Source organism: Lonchura striata, chromosome 6 (genome assembly GCF_046129695.1).
Source record: "Lonchura striata isolate bLonStr1 chromosome 6, bLonStr1.mat, whole genome shotgun sequence".
Classification (NCBI taxonomy): Eukaryota; Metazoa; Chordata; class Aves; order Passeriformes; family Estrildidae; genus Lonchura; species Lonchura striata.
The window spans coordinates 47,701,003-47,727,284 of NC_134608.1; the positions used below are offsets into that span (position 1 = coordinate 47,701,003).

Genomic DNA, 26,282 nt, shown 5'->3' on the forward strand with positions numbered 1-26,282 from the left:
TTCCCACCATTTTAATATTTAATACTGCCCAATCAAAACCTTACAAGACAATCAAACTTTCTTATTGCTGCTAATATACACAGCAAGTGCAGGCACACTGATGTGGGGACATGGTACAGTGGTACTAATTGGCCTGAAAAGAGAAAGGAGTCCTGGCTTTCAACAAAGGGAAAAACCTTGCATCCCAGGGCATGTTACTTGTTGAAGACCAGTTTTACTTGCTAATTGTCCAGTGCAAAGGTTCTGAGGTTGATTGTCACTATTTTGCATTCACTGTCTACTCTGAAACCAAATGCAACCCCAGTTTTAAAAGTAATGGTCAAAGTCTTCTGAGCAATAGAAGAGGTAAAGTCTCAAAGGAGAGGCAACAGAGAAATTAAACAAAACCACAGCAGAAGATTTCAGTGCCCATTACAACCCCAATTTCATGCCTCATTTTACCTTTGGCTTCTTATAGAAGCCGGACAGATACCACCTCAACACTTGCTTCATTCGGGTGTACGGATCATCTTCAAGAACAGCCCTGCAGAACAGAACATAAAACATTCTTTATACTGGTCACACATCACATTAGTTTCCTAGCAGTATAATAACATCAATTTCAATCTATTTCCCTGCAACTAAAGGGAAGTAACTTCTGGGCTGCTGCCAGTGAAAAAGGTGTCTCCCAGCAGAAATACATATTTTTTAGTAGCGTACGTCACACAACACAAATTGTTAACAAATGGCACTCCTTGCCCTGCATTTCTGCAAAACGACCAATAAAATTTCTGGAGTGTATCAGGTTTGATTGGACATTGGGAGTAGGTTAATGTGGGATCACCTCTCACACTGAGTCACAGCTAGTAGAATAGTGTGAGTCATAAAAATAAACCTATGCCATCTCAAAGACTTTTTTTTGGTCTCTTTTTCTTTGTTTTCCTCTTTCATAAAAGATCTTTAAAGCTGATGTCCTCCATGAACTCTATCAGTACTGTGAGACTTCATGGAATACTTCAGGTTGGAAGGGACTTCAAAAAGTCATCTCAGCCAGCACCTCCAAACAATGCTCTAAGATGAAGTAAACCACACCAAAGGCATTCCTGATATTTCCAACCATTTAGTCAGATTTAAAAATCAGTTTGGGTAAGTTATTGCAAAATGCATTTAGAAGGATCATCCGAACCACAAATCAAACAATTTTTTTATTGAAACCTCCAAGCCTCTTTAAGTCTTCTTACATATCAGCACTGAGAACTATTTCTTTATCTTCAGATGATAGAAATACCACAACCAAGGCTTGAAAATACTATGATTCTGTAATTATCCAGAGAAAGTGGAATAAAAACGAGCAACTACTGCTGCTATTAGAATATTGTACATCCTGGTTTTACAATCCACTAGGCATATCTCATTCAGAAGGCAGGTCCTATCTGGCAGCAGAACATTTCCTATTTTCTACTCTGTTGCTCCCAACAGGCCTCTCTCATCTATGTTTTTAAAAGATGTTTCTTATTTGTTTATCAACCATCATAATTATATTGCTTTGGGGAACAGAAGTGCCTGACAATTTTGGTTGCTCTCTGTCCTACGCCCCTATCCGTGTATGTACACGAGCACACCAGGAGGTGGCACAGCTCTGTTGTGCAAAACTCCCAAGGCATTGGCTGAATTCCCATCAGTTCCAGCCAACAGCGGCAAACACGTCCATATGCACAGGTGGGTTTGTCTGGAGTTTAACCTTTCCTTCCTTGCCCCTCACTGGCAGCAGTCTATCTGTAAAAATTCACTGCAGCTGGTGCCTGGCTTGAGCTATGTTGAAGCCAGTGACTTCAGTATTATTTGGGAGCCTTTCTGGCACACACACAGAGGTATTTTCACCAATAAAGGAAAAGTGCCCAGGTCGGGCCCACCGTGTGCGCTGCTTACTGGGAGAGCAGGTCGGCATGGTAGTAGTAGTCGGAGAGTTTGTTAAGGAACGAGCGAGGCTCCAGGATGAAGGTGGGCAGCACCACCCGGGACAGGTCCATGCCAGGCCGCAGCTGCTTCAGCAGGATCCACATCAGGCTCTTGTTCTCCTCAGAGACGGTTTCTGTCTGAGACGACTCCCCTGTCTACAGAGGCAAAGGGAACTTCAGGGCAGCAACAGGAAAACCATAACTTGTGGGTGTATTTCTCCGGGGTCCAAGCTCACCCATGAATGCCAGGCACAAGGGTGAATGCTCTCCCTACACCTCTGCAGAGAGACATCAGCCATGTCTCGGTAGAAATGAATCCCCAAAGCAATCAAGTGAGTGGTGCAGCAAGCCCTGGGTGTCTGGGAAGGTGGCACGAGGCGGGGAGCACAGCTCTGTTGTGCTCCTTCCTGGGGCACTGCCTCCACACACCTCAGGGCTGTAAGGGGCCAGCACGGACCAACATTAGCCAAGGGGATTGTGCACTGCAGCCCTCAGGAGGGGTGGATGTGCCCAGAGCTGTTACAGCATCCCTGGGGGATGCACAGAAGCAGCTCCTCTCAGTCCCATTCTCCACAAACAAGAGATTGTAAGACTCATGAGGATAGATGTAGAAAAACGTAGGAGGTAAACAAGTAATCAACAGAGAACAGATGCAGTCCTGCAACTTCTAGACAAGACAAACTGTGTATCAATATGGCAAGGGCCCCACTGCCAGGTGAGAGGCACAAAAACTTCAGCACCTGGAAGTGCTGCTCAGAGCACTTTGCAGAAGTGTAGGTAAAAAAAGCCAGGGGTTATGCTGTGCTTTCAGCCCTACGTAGTTCCTATGCATTCAATGGGTCTACAAAATGTGCAACGTGGAGGAATGGGCCTTTCACAGCATTAAGGAAGGTAAATTAAATTTTCAAACAAAATTCAATTTTAATGAATCCTAGGCATCATAATTTAACAGTGAAAGAGAATAGTTAGGCTCCCACTGATTTTAGGCAAGAGATTTCTATGAGAAAAAGGGCACAGATCACTTTTGGAATGGACTGTGGTTTGGGAGAGGGCATAGCACAGCACAACAGGATTTTCAGGTGGCATAAATCACTAAACATTCTTTTTTAACACCTGAGCATTGCCTCCATGTTGCCTCCCAATCAGCCCTACAGTCACAGCAAGTTTACCAGTCCTGCAGAGCTTGCAGGCTGAGGGAATTTCAAATTGAGGAACAACAAAGCTCTGTTACTCTATTGCTTTTCAATTTTTGTACCATTCTTCTTTTGACAGTCTGATGCAATTCACACCTGAAACCTCCAAGGAGAAATGGAATACCACAGCATCACCTAGGGCTCACAATGCAGAGGTGTGTCAGAACTCTCATTATTTATCCAGGTTCTCAAGTATGCAGGTACTGTCAATATAAATTAATGCCATGTTGAAATTGCTGGACAAAGTGTTACTCAGAATGAATCACTGCACACAGGATGGACATAAATAGAAAAAGAAAAAGATGCAGGAAGATGTGAACAACCTCAAATAATAACTCATTTTATAACTTGTTTAAACTACAAGCTTGGAAAAAAATGTGTTTTTTTTCTGTTATCAATCTACCTACTGAAGTGTCTCTTTTGTGATCTAGACCAACTTTTGCAGTCTCAAAATTCTTCTGACACCTGTCTCTGCCTTCACATTCCAACTGCAAAAAAGGCAAAACTGGAATGCCAAATGCACAAACACCTTCCAAGAGCACAGCGTCACACCTACCCATGTGCACAGGTTTAAAATGAGCCCTCAGAGCCAGGCTGAAGATGCAACTGCCAGTCTCTGACCTTTGTCCTGCCACACCTGAATTGCACACACAGGCCGAGGGCAGTTTCAGTTTAAGATGATGACTGACATTACTTCTGGCACATGTTTACCTTGATACATCTCCACCCAGGGGAGTTACATCATTTCACAAAATCCATTTTTCTCTACATTCCTTTCATCAGTGAGTTGAGACTCAACAACCAGTCCTACCTGCATGGCCCAGGTGATGACAGCCCCACCTCTTGAAATCTTACAAAACACCCATTGGCCAACGCCACATGGCAATTCTTTCTGCAAGCCCACTGGATGCTACCTGTGCCTGAGCAGACACACTACAGAGAGACTTATTTAATGCCACACAAAGTGTCACTCTCCAACAGAAACACAAGTCTTTCTCACTTGGTTTATAGTGCATTTTTTCCTTATTTCAATGTACAACTGCAGCGATCTCTCTCTTTCACACACACCCACGTACACACATCAGCGTAGCTTGTACGGTTTGTTCAAACACCAAAATATCAGCCTGTCCCACCACCACTTCTAAGACAAGTTTGTCATGTGAAGAAAGGTCATTTCAGAATAAGCAGTTGACAGAAATTAAATTTGCTTTCATTTTGCTGCTGCTCAGTTACTCATCTATATTCAAAATCTCCTGTTTGAACTCAGTTACCATTTGCCTATCTACAAGGGGATTTGAGAGAAAAAATGCATTAAAGAGAAGCTAGGTGTAATTAGAATATATTTGACTATATTTTTTGGTCAATATTAGTAGTACATGTTCAGGAAAACATTGAAAGAAAAGGGTAAAGGTCTGGTGATGTCTGGAGCATGAGTCCTGTGAGGAGCAGCTGAGAGAACTTGGGTGGTTTAGCCTGAAGAAAACAAGGATAAGGGAAGACCATATCACTCTCTAAAACTGCCTGAAAGGAGTTTGCAGAGAGGTGAATGTTGGTGTCTTCTCCAGGTAACAAGTGATAGGAGAGGAGGAAGTGGCCTCAAGCAATGTCAGTGGAAAGGATTGTCTGGCATTGGAACAGGCCTGGAACAGATGGTGATGGAGTCACCATCTCTGGAGGTACTTAAAAGCCATGTAGATGTGGTGCTAAGGGACATGGTTTAGTAGTAGACTTGGCAGTGCTGAGTTAATAACTGGATTTGATCTTAAGGATCTTTTCCAATGTAAATCGTTCTACAATTCTGTGACTCTAAGAAAAAAAATAGCTTTCCAGCAGTGTGTTTCTTTGAAGCACCAACAAGACATCAGCTTCCTTGTTCAAAACAGCAGGCAAGCGAGTGCTTAGAGCAGCTCAGACCAATTCTCACACAGCACACTTGGCTGCTCCAGCTCACTACCACTGCCTTCCTCAGAGATGTCACAGTGATATCAGCTAGCAAGGCTCTTATGTGGAACAGAAATACAGCCTCCTGCTGTTAAATGTCATGAGAAATGGCTTTCAGATAAGTAACTGGCATTTAGCAATCAAATGGCTCAAATGCTCCATTCAGATACAAAAAAAAAAGGATGTTCCATGCATAATAAAAAAAAGGGAAGTGTCATATTTTGTATCACACAAGGACTGAGTGCCTTAATTGGCCAGGACACATGCCCAGGACAATAATCCCCCCTCCTGCTGGCTCCATGAATGTGCCAATGCTGTGCAGATCTTTAATGCAATAACTGGTTAAAGCAATCACTCATGCTGGAAACGCACCACAGTGGCAGAGCTGCTGTTCATAATGCAGAATTATTAAAGCACATGATAACACCACATAATTTAGCAGCAAACTGTGCTTTGCTTTGTCTGCATAACACCGGAAGTCATAAAGTTGGCTGTTACCTGCCATACAGCTAAAAGGCTGATTGACAAATACTACATTTTAACAGAAACAGGCAGCAATCAAGATTTTTGCTTTCTTACCTCTCCAAATTCTTCATAGACTTGTTCAATATAAGTGGTCCCCTTCCTTCCTGGAGAGACCTCTCCCTGTATTTCTGACTGATCACTCTCACTTTCATTTGTCTTCCGGCTGTTCTCATGTGCTTCATTCTCTGACTCCTCTATGTTGTCTCTCTCTGACTTGTCCGAAAAAGCATCATTTTCCAAGTGGTGGTTGTTCTCCAGGGTTGATTCATTCAACCTGCAACACACAGTTCTTTACTTGCTTCAGTTTGATTTACAAAGCCACATTGCTTAAGGCTTTTAAAACACAGTAACAACACCCCCAGGACTCAGAATAGGGTGTGCAGACCACAATAGTCTTGACATTGATTTCTTGAATAACAAGGGTTTTACCACATAAAGAGTGAGATATTTTCCATCAAAAATTTCCCCTCCAAACTGCACTTTTCAAAATGTGCTAGCTCCATTTATCCACCCTTATACAGCCCTGCTGCTGGCTCCAATAGGAGCCCACAGACCAGAGAGATACAGAGCAAAAGCACTCCAACAGCTCTACACTGCTGATAAGAGAACTGAAGTATCCATCAGGAGAGATTTTTCCCTTTACAGAAATCAGTGGATTGCAGCACGTATGAAAAATATTACATTACAGGATACATTTTCTTTTCAGTGCTATTGCTATTTTATTTCAACAGAGGGTGGTCCTAAGTCAGTCCTACACTAGAAAAGACAAATTTAAAAACTAATAGAAGCAAGTATTTTCTCACACACATACCCCTCCCTCATCCATTCCTTCCTCTGGGGGAATGTGCTTTTCCCCAGATGATGCTGTGTAGAAGAACGAAGTTGAAAGCATGGAGTGGACAACTGCATGTGATAAGAATTCCCAAATTATAACACTGCTTAAGGGAAAGCATGGAAGGTGTAACAAGCTTCATGCTCAGTGATCCAGACTTTAGAGAATGTAAAAAATTCTCTCTCAAGTAACCTGTAGCATCTCCACTTGAAAAAGCAGATGTAGTTCATATGACAGATGGCAAACATGATTGCACAGGCCAGAGATCAGCTGCTGAAAAGTACTCACTAAATGCACTTTTTTCAAGTGGTATCTATCATTGGAAACAGTTTTCCTTATTCATACATGTCTGCAGACACATTACCTCTTCCACAGCCTGGCCTAGTTCCCATTTGCTGAACTTCTCAGCTTGTCCTTCCTCTGAAAATTTTGTAACTGAGACCTCATGAAAAACTGCTCTTGCATAGAGCAATAAAAAAAGATTCCTAGCTATACAAAGTGTTTCAGAGGATCTAAACAGGCCTTGGATCTTGAAGAGTTTTGTAGCTTCCTGTTGTCTATCTTCCTCTCCCAAGATTTCTCAGTACATGGGAATGTTCTGTCAAGCTTCTCTACGATGAGCATTTTCTCAGGTCATTCTGGCCATATTCCAATTTTTGCTAAGGATGAATGCTCAAAGTTCCCAACCTTGCTCTTTTCCCTGCTCTTGTTATTTTCTGTTTTAAAAAGATAACTAGGGCATTGCTAGGTAGAACCAGATTAAATTAAAAAAAAAAAAAAAAAGCAACAGAAGAATCAAAATGCAGAACTGGCATCAGCTTTTCAGAAGATCTCAACTTCCAACTATGCACTGAAATAAACTCATGATTTTTAACTTGCCAAGCAAGCCACATTGTGACAGTCACAGCTCAGTTTCTGGCAGAGCCCAGTTTCTAGAGTTCTTTTGGAAGTATCATACAGCTTTCTGTGTCTTTAGAAAATCTTTCTTTTAATTCCATTTGTAAATATATGTATGTCTGCATATATATACACACGTATACAGTGTTTATAAATACAAATCACAAGGTTTTTTAATTGACAGTTGTACTGTACAATAAAACTAAATAAGAGTCATAAATCAGTGTCAATGACCAGCACTAATAATTTGCTATCAGACATTATGTGCCTTCATTGTTCTAGTGCCAGGATGTTAGTTTTCTTTTTCAGCCAGCAAGCAGCAAATGTAATAACTGATAACCAAATACACTGCAGGCACAGATTACACACACATGAATTTAAAATAATAAAGCAGAAAAAAGATGAGGAGAGAGCTGTCTGGAGACATTATCCCACAATTCCTCACCACAGTTGTTTCCTGGATCATATGTCCAGGTGAATATTAGGTTTTGATCATTTCAATACCTAATTTATTTCTTAATTTTTCAGTGGTCAGGTAAACATGTGAGTGTTGTCTGTGATTGTTTTGCTCCCTAGACCTACTGAAAGTCTTCTCCATTGGGAAAAAAGTACTTGAAAGAACAGTTCATTATAAGGCTTTTAGTTCATGGCTGAGGAGTAGTACTTGTTTCTATTTCACATTTGTAAAAAGAGCAAGTTTTCCAGTGTCACCTGCTTCACGTTTGGGAAATATTTGAATTTTAATTGAGTAAATTACTCTTTTCGTAGTTTTCTCTCACTACTACCTCCACCCCATTTCCCTGCCCGCCCCCCCCCCCCCACCCCCGCCTTTAGTATTTTTTTAGGATTTCATATTTAGTTCCAAGAGGGAAATCAGATTCATATGAAATTCCACTCAACTGTGCACTGATTACCCACCACCACAAACAAGGCAAGACTTAATACATCCAGAGCCACAGAGCTACTCTGGAGAAGAAAAGGGAAAACAGATGCTTCTCATTCTGAGGATCAAATATGAGATGCTGAAGTGCAACCAGATTCTTCCTCCAAAGAGAATCACCACTGAATCTGTGTGATATGCTAAAAACAAATGCCATGCCATGAGCTTGGCCAACCAATCAATGTAGACTTCCCAGGGGCTTCCAATGAGATTTGGACCAGACTCCAAAAGCTGGGGGGGGGAAATGACTATACTAAAAGTCAGCACTGGATTTCTACCACAAATATGGGTAACCTGGCACTTTTCATGGCTAATTTACTGTTTCAGCATATTAGAGTTCTCTTACAGCAGTGCTTTATTTTCTAAGTGGCATTCCTGGAAACATCAGTTGGTGACCAGGACTTCTTTGGGTTTGATACTGCTCTTCTACACAAAGCAAATAAGTAACCAGCCAGATTCCTGGGGCTGCTGGAGATAAGACATGGAATTCACAAGAAATATAACTTCATATTAAAAAGAAGAGTGCCTGGTGCCCTAAAAGTCTCTTGTCTAAAATCACTGATTTACACAGTACTTAAGCCTTTCATTCACTCATACAGTTCTCTCTCTCATTTTTATATGCTACTAAAGACATGGATCTTGAAATCACTGTATCATCTTGATTTGTCTCCCAGCAGGAAAGGAGCAAAGCAGCCAGCAGACAAATGCAACTTTGGCTCAACAGAAAATCTGCTTTTGCCAGCTCCCAAGGGGTTTTTGTTCTCCCTATAATATCCATCATCTTCCCTTTCTTTCTCTGTTCTTGACAGAATAGTTTGGCTAATTTGAAGATAGAGTTAAATGTAATTAACTGGCCCCCTAACAACTGCATGCCAATTTAATTGGTAAGATTCCCTGTAGGGAAAGCATTTAATTAGAATGATTGAATCCCTGTGAGGAAGCCACTGTCACTGGCAAACCAAAATCACTTTGTTCAGCACTTGCACAGTTTGGATTTTGCATTCTCCCTTATTTAAATGTTCTTCATTCCTTCAGGGATGACAGCAAGTCATCCTCCTGTCCTCTTCCTCCTCAAACTCTCCTGGGATTTATGCACAGGGGAGTTTGGGTACACATTCCCAACAGAGGTAGGACTCAGAAAGGAGAGTGTACAACCACATGCTGAACACCCAGCTTGAACAAGACTCGGCTAAAATTTGAGCCTGTAAGAAATATCTGATTGCAATTGTGGGCACTCTGTCCTGCTGAAAACTCTGCCATGTGTGTTGCTGCTACTGAAGAAGGCTTTTAATGTTGGACAACTCAGAGGTGAAACAGAGTCATCACCTAAGCATCATGCACACATCATGTTCTAAAGAAATACTTTACTACAGTTTTAACCCTATCTTCTGCACCATTACAGTAGCCATGGGTTTGCCTGAATGTTCTCAGTGCCACAGGCTCCATTTTAATATTACGTATATTTCTGTACACACATCCATCAGCCAAAAAAACAAGTCCACTGCATTCCTGAATTCATTATCCCAGTGAGAACAGAGACTTCCAGACATAAGGAAAGTATTATGAAAGAAGCCCACAAGCACAAGTACTAGGGCACATGATGAGGTAGGATACTAGATTTCCTTTTCTTCTCCCACTGCTTTTCAGTAAAGCTCTCTTCAAATTCTAGGTAAAAACCTGAAGAGTAGGACTGAAGAACACATGCTGGAATTATCAGAACTCATCAGGGCAAAGGACAGGCTGAAATGCTGCCACCCCTTTGGTCCCATGGGGCCAGAGATACCTGCACAGTCTGAAGAGGACTCAAACCCCTGGTGTTGTTATAACAGAGACCAAGAAAAGCTCCTAAGGGTGAGGTCCTGGTCTGCAAGGCATCAGCTTTGGAGACTGCAAGAATTGCTACCCTAGAAACTGCATAACTTATGGTGCATTGCTGTGAGCTCTAAAAGTCAAATTCCAATCAGCAGAACTAGAAATAGACACTACCTCTCCCAGTTCTCACTCCAAAGGCCAAATGTCTATACCAGGAGGATTTTTGAAATTGCTTATTCAGCTATAAGCAAAAGAAAGGCCTGGGGCTTTTTAATGTGTACAGAGCTTTGATGTTCCAAAATGCTGCACTAATACCAGGAATATGAATAGAAAGGAGGCTGTGGGGACTTTTTTCCCCTTATGTAAAAATTTATCTGATTCATCGAGGAAGAAGTTGGACACCCCTCAAAACCCCTGCAGAGAGAGAAAGTAATTATAAAACTAAGGATGCAGTGTGTGCACTCTGCCGACTATAACACAGTACTACTAGGGAAGAGTACACATTATTAAAAAACAGATCAGACTCAGAGCCATATGTGCTAGCAACACACAGACATTGTTAGTGACTGTGTCTGTGTAACTACAGCAGCTAGATTCTGCAATCTTTACTCAGGCAAACCATTTTTCATGTTGGCATCCCTAGACACCATTCTGGCCCAAGCAGGGGGGACAGAAGAAAGTTGTTTATTACAAACAAACACAGCTGAGATTTCCCCCAGCTTGTGCATTGAAGCATTAGGTGGCAACACCCAGCCCATGCATTAATGAGGGATGCAGCAGCAGAACACACAGGAATCTGTTTTTAAACAAATTTCCTCAGTGGACTCTGGCTTTATTATGCTCAAGTTTGAGCATATGCCATCTCTCTGTGCATTAAGGAAGGAGTAACAGCCCCATCTTACTGGAAGAACTCCTGGTCTGACATAGCACTGGTGTGCAGGAGGTGGTTGAGCCCCGCATGCGCAGAATCTCCCGAGCAGTTCACGTCTCCATCCTTTCCCTGCTTGGAGGCACTGAGCCTGAAGAGGCTGGAGCAACGCAGGGCAAGCTCCAGAGCATCCAGCCAGCACCGGCCTGTGAAAACAGAAGGAATTATTTAAGCACAGCAGAGCAAATAACACAATTCATTCACTGCTTCTCAAAAGCTTCTTGCCGGGGAGTAAAGCTCATTGGCATTATAATTTAGGAAGTCACTGGGTAGAATATATTTTTCATACATATAATCCCTAGGTTATCTCGCCAGGAATGGGAGTTTTAGTGGCTGAATGAGTAATACATCTGAATGGTGATACAGTGGGAAGCTCACCCCAACTCCCTCTTCCCTAATAACATCCCCTTCTGATCTCCCACAACTAGTTCACATCCCATTGCCTTTTCTGATTTAGTCTGAGATGCAGGGAATCTGTGCAGGTATATGGTGCTTCCACACCACCCAGCATCTCATGTATGCAAGTAACACACTCCCTAAAACACATTCACCACTTGGCATCCCCACCTCAGGCACTTCCCAATGGCAGGGAGATGCCAGGGCACTAAGCTGTGTGGGAGAGATCCCTGCTTACTCTGGGATCACTGAACCACAGCCTGCTCAGGAATCCAATGCTGGCTGTACAGTAACCACCATTCCAATCAAAACCCAAGATGCTCAATACATGACAGAGTGATTGAGACTAGAGAAAGTTGTCAGGCTGTTCTTTTTCCCTCTTTCTCTGCTTTTTTTTTTTTTTTTTTCCTATTCCTTCTCTCTGCCTGGTCCATCAGATAATCTCTGTGGGTCATCACTTTTTCTTAACTTGCTGCAAAAAAAAAAAAAATCTTTACCTGAAGGGTCCATTTTGGAGAAGCTATAAACATGGCACAGAGCCAAGACAAAGTACAGCTCCTATGCACAGCCACACTGGATTTCTTTATGGCCTGCACAGGTCCCACAGACAGACAGCAAATGAAAAGCACAGGAATCCAAGCTGACCTTTGTCTCCTTTTGCAATGATCTATACAAGGCTACAAATCTGTGTGCTAAAGCCCAACCACCACAGTGCTGGAGCTGCTGTACTCCTGGAAGCACCTGAAAATAGCCTGCTCCTGTAGTGCAGTCATTAATGAGGCCAGGACACCTGCAAATTAGCTGAACATTCGAGAATTGAAGTATCAAGAGAGTTATCCTCTAATTTCAAGCTTGTAAAACAGAGCTCTTCATTACACTTCTCAGAATACATTTCATAATAATTAGAAGTGTGATTGAGAGGCAGTGAAGGAAACAAAGGATTTTGCTCTACCAATGGCAAGTGCTGCAAACAGGGTTCCCCTGGACCACATTAATTCCTGTCCCATTTGGCAAAATTTTCATTAAATCCTTTTCTATCACACAGCATCAAGCACATGCAAAAATCTCACTGGAATCCTGCTGCTCTCCTGGGCAGAATCCCATCAACTTCAACATTACCAAAATTTGGCTCTACAAGACCAATGATAGCTTTAAAAAAATCTAGAACATACATATAAAGAAATATCTACAAATTTGAGTGGGCTTTCAGTGCTTGCTTTGATACAAAGATGCAACCAGTAAAATAAAAACATCTCAAATCTTTGAAGAATTGCACTTGAACATTTAACCACAAACACTGCAGAGCCCCAGTCTTTTTTTCTAATTTTATCCAATAAATTCCTTCAACTTATTATTTAATAATAACATCACAAATAATGGTTAATAAAAGATTAGACAGGTTGAATGGTGTTGGAATTGATTTCACACTATTTTGTATTTAACAAATATTCTTGCATTAAGGCTTTAGAGGCAGAGATTTATGCCATTCTCACTATGTGGAGGATTTGCATGGATAACCCATTAGAGTGAATGGCTGCACTGAGCACAAATCCACCTCCTCCCACATATTCCTTGTCCCCCAAACCCACCACTATGCAAATCTGTTTCAGGCTGTGCCTCACAAGGAAGCACACTCCTGCTCAGGCTTCCTGCCTTGACTCTCCTCTACTTTTAAAATTGCTTTTCTTTTCCAGTTCTGCAGAGTGAGAACTCTGTGATTTGACATTTGGAAATGCTGCATATGGCATGATATTTTTGTATTAAATAGGCTGTTAAAATCAGGTGCTTTGACAGGTAGGTTGATTTGTAGCAGCATGAGCCCTTTTAGGGCAACACCAAGGTCATCTCCTCAGTGCTCTGCAGCTCTCAGGTACACTCATTATCCTATGATGGCTGAGGCAAGGGTGACCCCAAGTCTCCCTAAGACATCCCCCTCCCTGGGGATGCAGACAGAGCAGCCCATGCTGGCCACAACCCATGGGCAGCTCTTTTACCCCCACCCCACTGCCACAGGGGTTCACTGGTGCTGACATGACCTTACAGGCCTGGTCAAAAATTTGGGGTTCACCACATCTCCAGAGGAAATTTCTACACAATATACTTAGGCTTTCCAACTCTTCAGATAACTTCCTGGGAGGTGTTATGAGAAACCTGAATCTTTTCTGAAGCCTTATTCAAGGATCTTAAATTAAAATAAAAAACCCCAAAACATTAAATATTCATTTTAATAGTCCCAGGCAGATACACAAAGCTTTAGAAGAACTTGCTGTGCATCAGCAGTCAGCATTCCTTGTGCCCTGCGGCAAGCAGAAATGGCATCAGTGTACACCCTTGTTTTCATTTCTAACAGAAACTGAACTGAAGGGATGCAGAGCATCCCCAAATTCCCAGAAATGGCCCTTCAGCCATCAGGTGGTGCTGTGAATCCAAACAAACATATGTCACTAACCCAGATGGAAAATACAGGCTTACCTCTGCAAATAAAAAGGTTACATTCTCTGCAAGTCAATGGTGTGTTAATTGCAGCATAAAACCATAAAATTATGCTCTCTCAATTACAGGGATTGAACACAAGATAAACCTGTTTCCTTGCTAAAGGCCTATATGAAATGTTTTTACATCTGAGTGACCTTTCTATTGAGCTGTATTCTTCTGGATTGTGAAGATGATACAAAAATGCTAGCATTTGGATCACTTAATTGCTTACCTGACAAGTCTACTCACTCCCTCAGGAACTGCAGAAGGGGAGAAATAAATGTGGTCACATAATTAAAGTCTGTCACCTACAGTAACAGTACTGCATGAAAGCTTCATGGCTACCTCAATTCTCACATCTTCTAATTTTGAGTGGGTGACTCAGGGTTTTTTGTATACAGGGCGATTAGATCAGAAGATATGTAAGATGTGGGTTCCTTCAGAGAGGAATGGCAGCCCAAAAGGGTGCATATTAAAGAAGCAAAAAAAAATGTTACAATAATATTCTTTTAGGAGGTTTGAAGCGGCAATGTAAAAACTGCAATCAATTATCAGTTATAATTTTTCACAAACTGTGCCTTAAACTGAGCATATGTTTAACTTTTGAAGAAAAACCAAGAAGTATATCGTCAGCTTGTGGCAGAATCTCCCCACAAGCTTTTAAGCTCTTCTCAAATCAAATTATATAAAAACAGAGAGTTGTTTACATTGGAAAATACCTCTAAGATCATCAAGTCCAACTGTTAACCCAGGACTGCCAAGTCCACCATTAAACCATGTCCCAAAGTGCCACATCTGCATGTCTTCTGCAGGGATGGTGACTCGGCCACTTCCCTGGGCAGCCTGCTCCAGGGCTCATCCACTGAGCAGGTCACCTTGCCATAGAAGGAGATCAGGTTGGTCAAGCAGGACCTGCCTTCCCCAAACCCAGGCTGGCTGCTCCTGAACCCTTGGTTGTCCTGCACATGCTTTGAGGTGCAAACAGGAATCACTATGGCTCCTTGTAGGACACCTGGGTCAGCAGGGCACTGCTGGCACCATGAAGAAACCTGGAGGCTGCAAGGCTGAATAACAGCAGGCATGTACTTGCACCAACTCTTTTTTTTTTTTTTCCACAGACAAAAGGAGCCATTAAAACCAAAAGACAAAAATAATTTCTTCTCCCTCTTGGGGAATAAAAAAATCAAAACAACAGAAGGTGCTTATGCTGCTAACCTAGGTTCAGTTCAAAGAAAAACGTGACTCTGTCCTAGTCTTTGAAGAGATCTAAAATTACAAAAATGTCTCACAGGACAAAAAGAGGCAGCACTGAAAACACTCAGCTATTCAGTTTTGAAATTCTTTGCACTCACCTAGAACAACTCATAATCTGATGTGCCAAGTCTATCTGCCACATTTTGCAGCAGCTGGTCATGGAGGACGCAGCCAATGTTCTCTCACCACTCACCAGAAAAAAAAATCTGCTCTAGATGGAATCACACCCTTACACACAGAAATATCAATCTGGGACTATACTTCTTTTCCACTGCATTCCTGTAGCTACAGAACACCTGGGATGAATCTCTTGCCAATTAAGACTTCAAAAGGCTCACACTGAGCAACCACACATTCCTCCAGAGAGGCATCACTAAGGGAATATTATTCTTCCTGAATTATTAAAGTCCTCTAGCTTTGGTCTCATACCTCACACTCACAAGATAGATGCTTTTAAAAATCAACCTGAAGTAGACTGTCACCTGGAAACGATGAATTCTTGCTCACGTGCACACAAATCAAGAATGGTGAGAAAGAGGCTGATTTGGTTCAGCCGGTGAACATTAAGGTCATCGTGTTCAGATGACTGCTTATTTTGCTGTACCACTTGGGTGTCTGTGTGCATGATTTCTCCTACTTTGGCTGTCAAGATGCAAGGATGTGAGGTCTCAATTAGCTGCAGGTGCAATTTATGCAGTGAACTTAATGAAATCTTGTTGCAAAAGCCTGGATTTTAAACCACTGTGAAAAATCTAAGGAATATGAAACACAGTCATAAAGCTAAAAAGATATTCTGTTTTCTCCAGAGCTGCCAAGACCCAGAGATGTATTTCATTGTTAAATTGGTTTCAAATCACAATCTTCCCTGTGGTTTTTTGCTTTTGTGCGTGACCCTTATTTCAATAACCTAATTTCTTTCCCAGATGAGAGCATCAGTTTGGGGGAAGGGCCAGATGCCTAGAAAAGAAACACCACCACTGTAAGCCAGACCATAAAGATTTCCACACAACTGCATCCACACTGGGCAATGGAGGCTACCCAAAGCATACCTGAAGGAGAGGGCAGACAGAAGGAATAAAATTTAAATGTGGTTTACATTTCCACTGTTAAGATTTCAACCCTTGGTAATCTGCCACTTTGAATTCCATTAGTAGGCATACTCCCTGTGGCAGCAGTGCCCATGGCAAGTGGAGATCCTCACTGTGAGACGTAAGCAGGTGACTTAAAATGCTTAGGACACATCAGCTGTATCTCAGGAGCAGCTCCAGAATGGTCTGGGCAGGAAGCTTGGGACAGATTTAAACTACTAATTCTAAGTCACTCCTTAACACAAATCTGAAATGTAGACACAGTCACTGGTTCAGAAAAAGCAGTCTTTTTCAAACTGCTAAGAAAGAAAGACCTTGCACTTTTACAGGTTGAGCCTGTAGGCTGACATGACCCTTCCAGAGGTTGATGTTTAAAACACATCAAAAAGCAGACTGCTGCTCTGGTCTGTGAATGTGAAACCCGCTGTAGCCAGGCAGTGGTTCTGCAGATCATCCAGAAGTCACGTCTTAAATCCTACCAACAGTCTGGCACAGATGGTACAGCAGAGGGGAAAATGGGGATTCTGAAATGCTGAGAGAAAAAGTAGGCCATGGAGCTGCTGATCATGATATAGCTGCCTGGATGGCTGCACTGTCCATCTAACATATGCAACAACTCAGTATTTCCCAGCAAGTCAGAAGCCTCCCTGAGTTAGCTATATCTGCCAAATGCTTTGTTGTTAATTTTCCACTACTACCACGGGAGACTGTGTTAAGAAGAAAAAGACAAGGACACCTCTTCAGAGATGCTGTAGATTCATTCAGGATTGCACTGTGGGGGAGATGTGAACACACTTCAAATATACACAAGGGCCCAGATCCCACCTGCCCCATTTGTCTCAGCTGGTTTAGCTCATTTTACCTCAATCTCCTGTCTCTCTTGCATCCTCTTTAAAGAAATTAAACAGACTCAGGGACACCCTTTTGGAGATGTCTCTTTACAACAGGTGAAGCAATGTAACAGTCTAAAACCATTTCAGTCCTCTGAGCTTAAAATCAAACTGTACAAACTGCAAAGTACAAGGCTTAATTTCCTGCAATTTACACAGAATTCTTTACATGTAGCAGTTTCTGCTCCTTGTGTCTTTGTCTGCATATGTTTTACATGACCTACTGACATTAATACTGTCTCCAAGTCACCGATTTCCATGTATGACACTCATGTTTGGCCCTTTGTCAGGACGTGTTTGGGAGGAAGCTGTTCTCTCTTATCTGGAGATTCACATCCTGCCCATCCTACACAAAGTATGCCCACTTTCCACAGCTCACTGACCTCAGCTGTGAAGTCAAATACTCTCATTCAGATGAAAATTACACCACTATTCATGCTAATATATCTGGTGCAATTCAGATTTTTTTTTTTTTTTTGTGAAGTCCACTGCTAAATGGACAGATCCCAAAGCTTTGGCTTTCATGATCACCTCATCAGACTCAGAATCTACCAGGCATAATGTGGGTGCTCCTGGAGCAGGTGGCTCTAGGGCACTGCCGGTGCTGTTCACGACCTTGTATTTTGTCTTGAACCAAAGGCCCTAGTTACTTTCTACATACAAATTTAGGATATTTGATTGAGAAGCACCTCAGTTCCTCCTCCTCCTTCACTTGATCACTTAGCTTTCCATCTAACATTAGGATCCTACTGGAGAGAAGCATCAAAGTAAAGGAAAATCATACTAAACCAAAAGTAACTCTGTTTTGGTCTGCCTTGCCTCTGCATGCTTCCCAAGAATCTTGACCAACATCTTGGCTTTCAAAATGTGTTCCAGCAAGTCACTATTTTAAGCTCTTTTAACACTGGAGACACATAATAATAATTCACTGGGCAGAAAACTTCCCACAGGCATTTCAACACTGCAAATTCTCACCAGGTATGGTCCCTTTTACCACCATGTGTTGTACAATCCAGACAGAGAGATCACAGCTAGAAAAATCTTACCTCTGATGATCTCTTGGGAGCTATTGCTACCTTAGGAGCAATAACTAACTTAAGGTTAGTTAGAACAAGTCTAAAACTCGTCTACTCCATGTAACTGGCCTGTGGCAGGCATCATAAAAAGAGAGAGTAGAAGTTCAGCCACAGGTCCCTTTGCCAGGCTGTCTCTGTGGTTTAACCATTAATAATTAAAATAGTGGAAAGACAAGTGCATGGGTCTCTAAGGAAATAATATTTTATAAAATCTGGATTGATAGACAGTTGTTGAAGCTATTTGGTTGCCTACGAAATCTGTGGGACTCTTCTGTATATCTGTTCTGTGGGCTGTTTGTATAACCAGAATTTGAAATGCCTCTAATTTAGCAGCTCTACCCTACAGCACTATTTTCCCCCACAAGAGATTATTGCATCAATGTATCTCTTTCTAGGCAGGTGATATTTGGAACCAGAATCCTGAATACAGAAGCCTGTATTCCTTTACACAAATAAGCTACAAAAGCATACTATTTTAGGAAATAGATGTGTTTCTACGTGTGCATATAAGTTCTGCTTATTTTCATATAATTTCACTACACTGACATCTGCAAGCAGTTTTCAGTGTCAAGATGGTGACCCTCACCATGAACTGTCCTCCTTTCACTGCAGGAGGAAAATAGCACAGAAATCTGTAATGAAGGAAGGTTTCCTCCTATTCTAAGTGTCATGTCAAAGGTGCATTTGCATAGTCTGATTTCCATCCCTTAGGAAAATGTAAAACCTAATCCCTGGACCAGAAGGGCACTACTTTGAAAGCCCATTTCACTCCATAAGAAGTCCTTATGTCCCTAAAGTTACTCTAGATAAGCATATGGGATAGATGAACCCCCTTAGTGGGGTAGGTGAAAAATATCTGTAAAATGAACAGCCTGGGTTTATTTGCTATGAAAAAAAAATAGTCTGAAGGTCAAATGGAATGAAAACATGGTTTTAATCTTCTTATCTACTTATAAATCACTGATATTTTACGTCCTCTGAAGTAATTTATAGAGATTTTCACATAGCAAGCTGGCATGTCTGTTATATACTGACCTAAATTGACCTTCCATAATTTTGTAAATTCCCAGAATGGTATTTTACATGTGGAGTCACCAGCATCTAGGCCTGCTACACCACAAAACACAGCACAAATAGTTTACAGAAAAATTCAGGTGGCTGAATGGTGTCTACTGACAGCTCTTTAATAATACCAGGCCATTTGCCTCCAACAGAACCTTTGCCAGAGTAAGGTGTAGGCAGCTAAGACAATGAAGTCTCTGCTGAACTGAGGACAAAGAGCTCTTTTCATATCAGTTTTGGGACTGACTCCTTCCACCCTTTAGTTTACACTGACTTAGTGGATTTCCCCAATTAGAAGCCTAAGTCCTTCTTCCATACACAAGGCTGGAGAGGTGGCTGTTCAGTGAGGGCAATGAAATGTGCCAGAAGTCTGCTTGACTTGTTCTGACCATTGCTAACAGCAGATTTCAAGCTGGGTGAGCCACTGTTTTTTCCTTTATACATATTTTTTTTTTTTTTTAATCCATCTATTTTCTTAACTAGCAGGAGGTATTCTATCTGGAGAAAGCAAACAAACCCCCAGACTTACCATCTGACTCAGAGGCTGCTCTGAAAATCAAGTAGCTGCTGGGAAGAGGCTGAGTGATCGAACCGACATTTTCTCCCTTTGGTCCCTGGAAATGCACACAGACAGAAAGATGTAAGGCATGGACGCTGCAATGGACTGTTAAATGTCTTTCCACCCTTCCCAGGCAGAGTGTGTATGTTTGTGATAGGAAAGAAGGAAGGAGCAGGTGGAGTAATTTAGAGAGCCTCATTGGTAATCATAATATTGCTGCTGCAGCTCCAAGGCAGTAATGAGCTCCAAGAAAATGGGGCTTGGTCTAACTTATGCTCATATTCCCATTTTCATATGGTCATATTCTGATATGCAGGAGTGGAAAGATCTTATTGCTGTCACTTGGGACAAAATCAGTCAAACCTTTGTGCTCCACCAGAAGGAACTGCTCCATGAAGTGCATGTGGAGTCTGCTTGCAACCAGACACTCACACTGAAACACCCTGCATGTGCCACCACAAAAGCAGCAGAGCCACACCTTGTGCAGTGAATGCCTCCAGCAGAGAGGCAACAGCAGCTCTGCTGGAAGCAAACAAAGGGGAAACTCCATCCTGAGTCTGTGGGAAAGGTGAAGATTGAGGACCAAAGGTTCCCCAGCACGGGCATACTCTACTGGGTTGCAATCCTTCACCTTTAAATCTAGAGAACCCTCACCCTGTGGTGCCTGCAGTGACAGCCACTTCAGGCTTTGCTCATTTTATGCTGCTTTTAGTTTAGAAACTGTGGCAAAAAATACAAAAAGTGTCTTGTAAACATCCTGCCACCATGCTTTCACAATGACCCTCTGGAAATGATGCCCAGGGAAGCAAAGCTCATTCTGGATCTTTGGATCCAGACACTTCTTTGAGCAGAACCACAGGCTCCCTCCTTGATCTCCTCCCTGCTTCATTCTCTTCTGAACTCCAGAAGATGCGAAGAAAAAGCAGTTCCTGTATGCAGTGAACACAGCTTCATACTCTTCATGGTATGGACTTTGTGCCATAACCTGACAGAAATAAATAGAAATCTCTCCTCCTCCGTTGCATTTTCAAACTGACCCAGCCTCCTCCAGCACCTTCTCTTCCTCACTTTGTAACAAATAACATAAAAGCAGATCTTTTTTCAAATATGGAGACATTATGTCAGAAATAAAAGCAGGGCAGAAAACATCACCAGTACTCAGTGACCACTATGTCACCTCCAGAGGGGAGCAAGAGGATGCTCCAGGACACTCCAATACAGATTTCTTTGACTTTCTAAAGAATATCACACAATGCTGAAAAACTATAGGTAGATTTTTGCAGTTTGAGTATTACTTTCCTCCCTTAGATGGGTCTTTATAGTATCCAACCATATTCCTTGAAAGAAGAATTCCTTCCTTCTAGTTTGGTAAACATGGAACTGTGACTGCTACTGAAAACTGCTCCTGTACACAAGTGCTTCACAGTTAAATAGTCATTTTATCTGGATTTTTGTTTTTAAGTTATACTCAGAAAACCAAAATTTGGACAGAATTTAAAGTAGGAAAAGCATCAAGATGTATCTGAGTGTATGAACTTGAAGTATTAAGAAGACAACAGTCTCGAGCCAAGCTTCTTGCCTTTTCATCTGCAGGGTTCCTCTGCTGCCAAGAGAAACTGGATTCCTTGTTACTTTATTTTTCCCCTCCCCTCTCCCACAGGAGGTTCACAAAATTAAGATTGTTTAAATGCTTAATAGTCAGGACTAGCAAAGTTGAGATTTGATTTGTAAACCAGAGCAGAGCAGCTTAAGACATTACTAGTGACTTTAATACAATCAGGCATCATTCCCCTTGGCATTTCTCTTTTCTGCTGCTTGCAGCTGAGCAGGGCATTGGAGAACTATTGATAACACCATTACTTGTGTATTTATTGCAGAGGTGGACATTTGCTTTGTTTGAGGAAAAACCCCACAACCTAACTACAGATAGAGTGAAACAGTATCTTAAAGAAATGGGAGATATGGGAAGGAAGTGATAACACAAGATTCTAACAGGCATTTAGGAACTGTTTATGGATTTATGGATTAACTCAAAAAGCAGCTAGGTCACTCTGTCAAGGAAACATATTCAACAGTAAGGCACGTTCATGCATGGAGGGAGCCATTTCCAACAGAAAAAGAAAAGAAAGAAGGCCATAAAAATAAAACCAACATCTGCACAGATTAAATGATGTTCTGTATCTGCAGAGATAATGATGCCTTCTGTCTCCCAGCCTTTGAGCACCATGCCAATGACCATCCCTCACTCAAAGTATTATCCCAGGTGCACCAGCACCCAGAGCCTGGCTGCAGCCCCTGGGCAGTACAACGAGGAAAGGATCACCTTCACATCATTCCTGTCTTTACATCTGCTTTGAGACTCAAAAGGCATTATGAAATGGGGGCTGATTGGGCTTTGAAAAATGGAGAGGACTGACAGTTTTGGATAGTATGACAAGACATCTCAGAGAGTCATAAAACAAAGCTTAAAAAAGGAGGGAAAAAAAATCTCCTTAACAGTATTGAGGATAACCACAATGATGAAGATGAAACTCTTGTGTTCTGGAACAGAATAACAACTAGAAAACTGGCAGTGCAGGACCATTACCAGAACTTTTTCTTTAAAGGAATGACTCAAATTCTTACAAATCAACAAAATTCAAATTACACATTTTCCCAGATGCAGTAGGTCTGACCCCAGCTTACTTATTGTTCTAAATGGATGTCAGAACAGGCTGCAGATAATGAAAGCCTTCCCACACCATGCTGTTCAGCAAGCTTGAAGGGAAATACAACCTATTCCAGGACATCTTTTGGGACAGGCAGGCAAACCCTGCCAGCTGATAGCTCTACACTCCCTCTGTGCAGCAAGAGGACAGACACCCACAACCTCACACAAAGTACTAGGTTCAAATTCCCCTGTCTCCTGCAGCAACCTCGGCAAAATGTCTCTTCCAGGAGCAGTGTGGGATCACATTGCCCTCACACACTGGACAAAGTGCCCCTGCAGCAGTATTTGGATGTGTGGAGGAAGCATTTCTTACTGCTGCTTGCACTCCTGGCTGATTTTAGGACCTTGACGGTTTTGGCCTTGCGTTTATGAAGGCCAGGATACAAATAAGTAAGAGGTATAATCCATGTGCACTGCAAAGGAGTTTCAGGCTGAAACTCTCAAAAAGCCAGGGGAGTAGTACAGAATAAGGAACTCTTTCCCTCAGCAATATGTTTCAAAGAGAGGTCTAGACCCCAGAGAGCTTTATAGGAAAACAGCACCCTGGTGCATGTATTTAGCTTTCAACTATAAGCCATGGCCTTTACATCTTATCTTGAAAGGTGCCCCAAAATCTCATTCTACTCTGACTGAAATTAAATGCCTGTACATCAAATTTATTTGGCCAGTACAACCATAAAGGTCTAGGGCAGTACCTGAACCAGATATTTGTTCCAGGGTTGAACCCCAGAGTTAGCTCCAAACATCTGCTGGGCAGCCAGGCCAATATGTACAAAGATATTCAGTAATTACCCTGAGTAAACTGCAAATCCACTGATGAGAGTGAAAGCTGCACCATCAGCTTTAATCTGGATAACCCCTGACAATTTCACAAGCCATTATGGCCAAGAATGAAAAGTGTTCATCCACCTCTTATTTCTATTGTGATGGACAGTAACTTGGACTTTTTGCTTAAGCTGGAGTGAATCTGTATTTTATGAGAAACAGACTTTGCATAGTTATACACAACCAATGTAGATCAGGCAATTCTGCTCCAGTTGCTTTAAAAAGAGGCTGTGAAATGACATAAAATAAAATAGTATTTTTAGCAGTTTCAGCGTTTAACTGTTGACAAAGTGCAGACAGCCTCTTTGACATCAAGCAGCTCACTGGTAGATTTCTTCCTGATGTGTATTTTGGTGTTTACCTCATGGCTGAAAGCATCTATCACACACAACAGTCCAGGCTAAACTCAGGTTTCAGGGGGTATCCTACTATGCAGCTCAAATGTGGCTTTCTAAATATGTCTCAAGAGACGCAGAATATTACTTTGACTTTAAAATTTAAACCTCTTTGAACTTCCTCTAGTCCACAAACATTTTCAGATATACACTCCCTTCACATTTAATATACTAATTCTTATTTCTATCTTATTTTTTCTCAAGAGACACATGAATTAGATACAAATACTGAAATGCACACACATTGATAAAACCTCCTCTTTCTTTGCACACACATTGATAAAACCTCCTCTTTCGTTGGGATGCTTCATATCAAAGGAAGGGCATCCTAGTGCAACACTTCAGATCTGTCAGCAACTCTGCCTTTCAGCATCTGACTGCACTTTTGATTCTATTTTTCACTACCTCCTCTGACTCTGCTTCTCAAAAGAATTCAGTTGACCTGTCAAGTCACAAAGAAGGTTTTTGTTGACAGACAGTAAATCATCAACAACCTTCTTGGGTGTATGTTCTGAATTTAAAAAGCATCAAAACTCTCAAAATTGAATAAGAAGCAAGGTAGCAATGAAACCTTTGGAACTTTAAGGAAAAGCAATGCATTTAGGCACAAATCAGAGCTGAGCTGCTGGCAGAAATCAGCAGCTCTCACCCCTGGCTGCTGAGGTTAATTTTAATTCTCTCCTCCTACTTTATTAAAAATGGAAAGGCTTTTTATAGCAATTGTTTAGCTGTGTTTGAAACTGTTCAATTAACTGCACGGATGAGCAGGAGTGTGTCTGCTTGATCTGCTCCCACAAGGCTTCTCCCTTTTGTTAGAACTCCTGATGCCATGACAAGTGCTTTCACTGCACTCTCGTGAGTCTCAGTTTCCATTCCCTCTGCTGACTACCTTGCAGCAAGGCATCAGCTTATAATGCCTTATTTACACTTGTGATGTCTCCTAGAGAATTTATATCAGCAGTAACTCTGTTTGTGTCACTGTTTTGACAGGGAAACAAATACAAGCACATTTAAGTTTTGTCTTCAAGGTATCCAAAAGATGTGGCTCTCAGTGCCTCTCAGGACGTGCTGGGATCTTTCTCTTTGCTCATACACATTACATAATTTTTTTTCTTTTTTTGCCTATTCTTAAAAGAAAGAAGAAAAAGGAATAGAACTCTTTAAGATTTTCAGGGAGTTAATTCAAGAAGTGTAAAAAAAATGAATCAATTTTATTACAGGGAGATCCAGAGGTCACTGCAGGAGCCTTGTGTGTACAGGAAGGGATTGTCTCAGCCTGAAGAATAACTTAAAATGAAGTGGAGAAAATCCTGCTATTTCCATTTCAAAGAAGAGACAAGATAGCCCTTAATCAGCCCTTCTGATTAAGGGCTATCTGAAGTCACACTTTTGTGCAACAGTCAAGGCTTGAGCTGAACACCGAGTTCTAAGTCCATTGCATACAAATTCAAACATCAGGGGCATTAGAAAAAAAGAAGTCAAATTATAAACCTGCTTTTTTTGTCACTTTGCCAACCATCTCCTTGTATTGTGTGAAGCACTTGGTGCTTTCTCTGTCCTTGTTTTAGGGACTTTAGCTAACTGTGTCTATGCCCAACTCTTTTTTAAGAGGTATGTCATGGCTTGATACAGCTTCTAGGTATTGAACTTCATTTCCTGCACTAACACATTTCCTTTTTCCTCAGTGTCTGCAGGCATCCGTACACTGAGAAGGATACCTCTGTGGAACTAATCACAAGGACTATGTCTCCTTGATGTCATTCAATGATCAAGCTTTGGTATTCTTAATCTTTTTATGCAGTCAATTCACCAATTGCTAACAGCAACTACATAACTAAATAATATCAGTGCTAGGCAATACCAGTGCTCAGAAACTTTGGTGACCAAGAAGAGGTTGTTTGACCCATCAGGATTGTTACCTTTACAGCCCAGATGGATTGATCCAAAGGATGGAAGAGTTTAAAGCAGAAGCCATCCTTTTTGGAGGGTCTCTCTATCAGCTCACAAGAATGGAGCAGAATTGTCCCAACCCACTGTCCGATCTTTGGCGTCTTATAGATGAGTAGCACTCCTGGTTTCAGGACACACCATAGTTTGGTCCAGCTCTTCAAAGTCCCACGAATCTGGAGGAAAAAGAAAGTTGCATCTACATTGTTCTTTAGAAGAAACCCAGCATTTATTCAGTATTCATACAGTATTTCAAATATATTTATTCCAAGGCTACACCATGATACACTTCCTAAGGAAAATACATGGTGTTCCCCAAACAGCCCTAGGGACCTCACAGCAAAATCCCAGAACTTGGAAATCTGGCTATCAGAATCTTGTCTTCATATTTTTATTACTGACTTAGTATTCTTCCTATTTTTACTACTAGCTCAGTGTTAGCAGCTTAATTAATTTTCTAGGCAATCAGCACTGCTGGCCTATGTAGTGTGATCTGTTAATAATCATGGAGGACATGCCAATTAGAACATTGCATATAAAAATGTTATAGCTAGTCTAACTTGACTTATAAGTCATTTTAATAGTGTTCTGCAGAACACT

The 26,282-nt window shown here is 41.6% G+C and overlaps 1 protein-coding gene across 11 annotated transcripts in view; it reads right to left on the bottom strand.

Moving 5' to 3' along the window:
- The window catches only part of OSBPL5 (oxysterol binding protein like 5), a 174,434-nt gene that overhangs the window by 17,696 nt on the left and 130,456 nt on the right, over positions 1 to 26,282 (bottom strand). For all 11 annotated transcript variants that reach the window (XM_021526752.3, XM_021526751.3, XM_021526753.3 and 8 more), the window contains 6 exons: positions 25,655 to 25,858; positions 19,776 to 19,860; positions 10,980 to 11,151; positions 5,651 to 5,870; positions 1,909 to 2,093; positions 442 to 523 (listed from right to left, as the gene is read on the bottom strand). In XM_021526752.3, coding sequence (XP_021382427.2) covers positions 442 to 523; positions 1,909 to 2,093; positions 5,651 to 5,870; positions 10,980 to 11,151; positions 19,776 to 19,860; positions 25,655 to 25,858 — 948 coding nt within the window. The remainder of the gene's footprint in view (positions 1 to 441; positions 524 to 1,908; positions 2,094 to 5,650; positions 5,871 to 10,979; positions 11,152 to 19,775; positions 19,861 to 25,654; positions 25,859 to 26,282) is intronic.